Source organism: Ascidiella aspersa, chromosome 3, assembly GCF_963924565.1.
Source record: "Ascidiella aspersa chromosome 3, kaAscAspe10.2, whole genome shotgun sequence".
Taxonomy (NCBI): Eukaryota; Metazoa; Chordata; class Ascidiacea; order Phlebobranchia; family Ascidiidae; genus Ascidiella; species Ascidiella aspersa.
In genome coordinates, this window is record NC_139449.1 from 998,976 (window position 1) to 1,004,975 (window position 6,000).

A 6,000-nucleotide genomic window follows, 5' to 3' on the forward strand; every position below is an offset into this window, starting at 1 on the left:
CTTTGGCCTTGGACACGTGGCCCTTTCACCTACCTTTGCAGGTCACGTGAATTTGTCTTACTTTCATTGTAAGGAATAGATTGTGCGACACGCTCCTGTGCATCGTTTCAATTTTCCAACAGCGTCGAATAATCAACCCGTTTCGTATCTAAACTCAATTGCGGTAATAAAGTGCTTACAGATAATATTGATGCTACCACCTGATGTTCCAGCTTAATGTTATTAAAGGACTAGAGATTTTAGTTTTGTTACAAACAAACAAACAAACAAACAAATTAATAAGAATTTCTATTCTTATTAACATTTCTATCGCTGCGTGCGTTGAAAGCCCACCGAACTTTTGCAAAGGCGTCGAAAAATAAAATGTTTGAAAGCCATTGATTAGAACATTTGACTGAAATAATCGATTTACTAACCTATTTTCTAACTGCGAATTTGCGCTTATAACGTCGTATATGCAGGTCTTGATTAAAATGACATGTCTACATTGGCGATAAGTAACTTTCAGGTTTAATTTAGATACCAAGAAGGCTTAAGGTGGAAAGTCACCCTTTAGAAACAACTTCATGATGAAAGGCACGAAAAATGCATTGTACATAATTTATTGATTAACAACATATCGTCAGTAAATCTCCAGGAACTCGCAAAAGTAGATCACAGTGCATTATGCTTGCACGGAACTTACAAGCCCAATGAAAAAGTCAAAATCCAACTTTGAGCTGACAAAGGCTTGAATCTTTGTATCCAGTGATTCTCAACTTGGGTAAATACCGACTAAGAATGGTGCAAAAAATTAGGGGTACACAGCACCCATAGCCCGAAGCACGAGCAGATACAGGTAATATCGGTATATGGCCTTATCACGATATTTAAAACTTTATAAGTTGCACAATTATTTTTTCGTAAATTAGACGAACATTTGTGGTTTTCGTTATGACTTTCATATCTCTCTCGTCACGCGTATTGTTCTTGGCTCTGTTAGGTTATTTGCCATAAAAAAGGTAAAAACACGCAGCGGCAAAAAAAAATTCGCAAAAGCGCCGACGTTTCGATTGCCTAATCAGATAATCTTCTTCAGGGGAATAAACTTGCAACTTGGCAGATAAAAATATACAAAAAAAAAGTTAAAAAGTGTAAACTAGGCAAAAAAAGAAAACAAAGCTTATAATAAACATTTGTGTTAGAAGAACCACTTTTTAGTTTATTGGTGTATTCAACCTTACTCGAAATTTCATGTAAAACTTAAAAAAAGGAAAAAAGCAAACTTTTAACACGAAAACTATTAATGTCGCTTTAAAATCATGGCGTATGACCTCAGTTATAAAATCCACACTTCTTCGAATCCTTTGAAATATACAAATCTATTCAAAATTGTGTCTCCTTTTACAAGTAACATCACAGAATAGTGGTGACGTCACCACGCTTGATGACGTCATCTGGCGTGTGCAATTCCTTGGGCATTGTTTGTTCTGCGTAGAGCGGGTCTGTGTAGTTACGCCAGACCACCACTGGCACCCTGACCACCAGTGACAAGGTGGCAAGTGCCAGTAGCGCGGTGGCAGCCACGGTGACAGGTTGCCACATGGCGAAGTGGCGTGCCAGGATGCCACCTGCCACCCAGGCCAACACCGGGTACTGAGCGAAGCTGTAGCGCAGCCAGCGGTCGAGCAAGGTCGTTTCAAGGACGAAAAACAGCAGGGCCAGGACGCCGTACGTTGCTATGGCAACCGTGCTGGTCAGGTGCATGGCAAGGTGACCTTGGTAGGAGAGCAGGACGACCTTGAAACACGTGTTTAGTTTAATACGATGCAAACTTGGTGGCCGTAATATTGTATTTGTAAAACACTATTAAAGATTCTTTGGAGCATAATGGTTGGAGGGCGTAATAAGAATATCAAAGTTGAATTGCTATGTTGAAAATGAATAAAGAGTTATTCGAAACTTTCAAAATCAAACCTACTTCTGTGCGGGCTTTGATATTCTTATTACGTACTATAAAGATAAAGATTGTATTGTAAAAATTCATAAACTCAGGTACGACTGTTTGTTATCTAAAGATATCACCTTTGTCTTACTTTGAGCAAAATAGTACGTTTTAGCAATTCTTTTTAACAAAAAGACTGATATTTATGACTTAATTACGTGATACAACATATTTCTCCGTTCAACCCACATTTTCCGAAGCTGGTTTAGTTAATTTTACATTTTCCACGTTAACTAATCAGGACACTTGAATCTTAGAAGCTAATTTTATAAAAATATTAAAAAAAAAGGAAATTACGCCAGGTTTTTGTCAACAAGGAACAGTTATCGCTCAACCTATAAACTCTGCATCTTATGACTTTTCGAAATAATTTTAATAACTCACGGCGTTTATGACGAAGACAAATGCGCTCCACGTTGCCATGGCGATGACGCCGTTTTGTAGAAGGGTCCTGGCCACCCAGAGGTCCCATGGGTGCTTGTATTGGAGCAGGGCGCCACACCTGGAACCACAACACGTGTTATTCCACTGTAGAGCAATTGTGTGTTTTCTTACTATTACAAAAAGTTGCTTGAGAAGCGCACCATTCATAACAACCAGCATGAATCATTTGAGTTAAGATAAACTAATGAAGCTATCCACTTATGTTGCGAAAGGCGTTTAAATTTGTTTGACCTTGCTGACTGATTGTTGTTCGAAGCGGTTTGCTTCTCAATCTATTATTAAATTCAGAACTTTTATCATCGGCATTATGTGTTCTGTTGGAGGGCAAGATTTAGTTGTGAAACACAAACTAAACGTAATCACAAACAGTAATACATTATATTTTATGAAACAAACTAGTCAGATAATCCTTGAAAAAATGTACATATCGCCTAAATATAGCTCCTCTGGGAATTGTATATTTTTCTACAACGTTTTGACAACCTGAACAAGTTCATTTAGTTTTCTACGATTTTCTATAATTGAAAAACATTTTTGAGTTCTCTAAATTAATGTAGTGTCTAAAGTAGCATCTAAATTTGTAAATTAAACTACGATTTAGTTCTGTACTGAACTGTAATAGCGGGTATTTGAAGACCCATCCTAATTGTTCAGCTTTTTAGTCGAAAATTTGGACCAAATTTACTTCAAGTAACTCCGGAATATTCGATAATCGACATCACCTGTAGGTTCTTGTGTGCGATATGACGAGACAAACGACGCACGCGGCGAACACAAAGCCCTGCACGAATAGTGACGCAACAATGGCCTGTCTGTCCCACAGCACCATCCATCCAAGGTGAGTCAAGGACAAAATCCACCAGACCACGTGCAGCTTGGCGGGGAATACCCGAGTGCAACACTCTTCGCCCTCTTTATCTGTGAAAATATAATATTTAATTGAAAAGGGTCAGGTCTAAAAGTTTAAGTTAGTTTCCTTGTACTCTTAAAGTTGTTTTTTATTTAAGTTTTTTTTTATGAAGAAAATAAAAGGCGTTTGAATGGCAGGTAGGTATTTTCCTGTCAATCTTCCATTTATTTGTGCTCTTCAATGTTAACAAGTCGCCTATAATAAATTTGATAGAATTTTAACAAATGTAGGTGCATTAGCAGGGTTTAAAGTAGAACAATGTTTATAGATGACCTCACAAATTTACGTCATAACAGGAAGTCTAAAATAAGTGACCTTAGGAACCCGAGGATATCTTTATTTATCGTATGGAAATATCCCTTGTTAAACGAATCCTAATTAAAGTCTTCGCCGTTTTGACAAAAGTCGTTTCAGCCCAAAGTCGTGCGTCTTATTGCGCCTTCGAAAAAGAAAGTTTTAACAACTTCGCTTTTGCGATAATCGATAACATCTTTGTAATATAACCTTTGTACAAAAAGTAACACCTCTCCAACATAAAACGTGACGTCGCAACTATGACATAAATTTGTGACATCGCCTTATGAAGTCACTTTATGACGCCAACTCCAAAAAAATCGTGAACCCCAAATAAAAATCTGGACTCGTACTTAATCGAATTCAGTCATTTACTAGTAGTTTTAAGTTATTTCTCACAAGTTCCAAAACTTACCCGTCCTGCACATTGTGGCGATGCAATAGACAACCCAGAGCATGTTCCAGGTGTAAAGGAACTCCCAGATAGCAAAGGACCACTTGGGAGGGGTAAGGTCGGTCGGCCAGGACTCGTACACCTCGTGGCTCTTGTTCTTGAAGATGGCTGAAGCAAGAATCGGATGGTTACTTAAGGGGGCAGTGTTATGAGGATGTGTGTTCGACTTTCTTTTATTTATAGAAGGCCGTTACCAATACTTTATTAGCATTGTTGAAAAAGTAAAAGTGTTCAAAATGAAGCGTTGAAGTCAGAAGATAACAATTTTAACGATCTTTTTTTATTTTGTCACTAAAATGTTATAAGCTTTTAGTACACAACAGCTGTCCGACCGGTTTACCAACTTAATTTTTGTGACTAAAACAAGTTAAAAGAATTGCTTTGCGTGTCTAAACGTGATGACATCCAAATTGAGTTAATATCAAGTTTTTGACAAGCCTGTGTAACATAAACTTCGACTAAAGGGTAATCTCATTAACAGTGCAAATTACAAATATTCATATTTCTTGCTCTATGCTTGCTACTTCAATGAAAGATCCACACACACATGTGTTCAACACTGTGATCTAGGCCTTCTAAAGATTTTTGACCAACGATTGCTGCTTACTTATCATAGTGCACCGAAAGCCATCGCAGACTAATCGAATCTGTCGATCCATGATGCAAGCACAGCAGGCTAGAAAAACAACTAGCCGTTTATGCTTGCTACTAACAAAAAGTGCACTTGACTTCGTTGTGTTCAGATAGGGTTAAAAAGAGCCTCGGAAAATGAACATTTAACTCACCGAATCTCAGGTCATTGAAGCACTTTCCATCTGTGTCAGCCAACACTCCAAGCACTGAAGCTCCAAGCCATAGGAAGGACGATACGATGGCCGACACACCGGCACAATATCCGCCACTGCAGGGTCGGCTGCCTTCTTCGTCCATTCTTCAACCCGACTCTCGTTTACAACATGTGTGATGAAGAATTAAGACTTAGGAGGATTTTCGACAAATTATATTTCTTTTTTGACAGATGTATTTCTCTAATGCTAAACCTGGAACTTCAATTACACTGTTGAACGACAGATTATACTTTTATGTTGACAAGCTTCGCACAAAAACGGCAGTCTTATTTCTATAGGTTAATGTTTTAAATACATTGCACGATTTTTCCTAGCTTACTATAGAAATGGAGTAGGGTGAAAACAACTTTCGCACAACCGTGCTTCATCAGGTCAAAGTAAAAAGTATAAGCAGGAAAGCAGGTCAAGGTATAGAAACGGAAAATGTCTACTAATAAGAATTATCGAAATTTAACAACACTTCTAGTATTGGAAATCCATTTAATTTTTTTTAATTTCACTTTTTAATCCTTTAATATATTTCTGTTTCTTTATTTTTATTTATCGGTGAAAAAATAATCATTAACTTGTTTATATAGATGATCAAGTTATAGATAATAATTTGCAAATTGTAGAAAAAACATTTGGAGGGCAGATGCACTTTTTTGTCATCAAACAGCCCAAATTGTTATTTAATATCTTTGCCGAACAGCCGATAAAACATCAAATTTAGGGTAAATTACCCACAGTTTAAAAAAACGCTGATTAAGAAGAAAACTCAGCCCTTAATACCGTTTGCGGTCTGGCATGTTGCAAGGAAATCAATGTATGCGCTCTTTTAACTTATTTTGGAAAATTTTGTCTGTCTTATACGCAACTAATACGAATACTTAAACATGAAATCGATTCCTATGAGAACTTTGACCATAATTGCAAAAAGCAAATATAATTCCAAACCATAACTTTACATATCTCCAAAAATATCAGTAATTTATCATGTTTTTAACTTATTTAAATTTGCTATCTAATTAAATGAAAAACTCTTTTTTATAAAAAAACACAAAATCCTGCCTGGCCTTTATTTTTT

At 36.9% G+C, this 6,000-nt stretch overlaps 1 protein-coding gene across 1 annotated transcript; it reads right to left on the reverse strand.

Moving 5' to 3' along the window:
* Positions 1-1,395: 1,395 nt before the first annotated feature.
* LOC146158000 (uncharacterized) lies at positions 1,396-5,016 on the reverse strand. The gene is made up of 5 exons (XM_083383619.1): positions 4,872-5,016; positions 4,048-4,194; positions 3,151-3,346; positions 2,369-2,486; positions 1,396-1,779 (listed from the first exon to the last, which is right to left on the reverse strand). The coding sequence occupies exons 1-5, from the start codon at positions 5,014-5,016 to the stop codon at positions 1,396-1,398; spliced, it is 990 nt and encodes a 329-aa protein (XP_083239745.1).
* Positions 5,017-6,000: the final 984 nt, after the last annotated feature.

What these genes read in the sequence shown, in the direction of transcription:
- LOC146158000 (XM_083383619.1), bottom strand. Translation starts at nt 5,016, where the DNA reads ATGGACGAAGAAGGCAGCCGACCCTGCAGTGGCGGATATTGTGCCGGT. An exon ending in CGCCACAATGTGCAGGACGG is followed by an intron (nt 3,347 to 4,047) that starts GTAAGTTTTGGA and finishes ATATTTTCACAG; the next exon opens with ATAAAGAGGGCGAAGAGTGT. An exon ending in TCGCACACAAGAACCTACAG is followed by an intron (nt 2,487 to 3,150) that starts GTGATGTCGATT and finishes TTGTGGTTCCAG; the next exon opens with GTGTGGCGCCCTGCTCCAAT.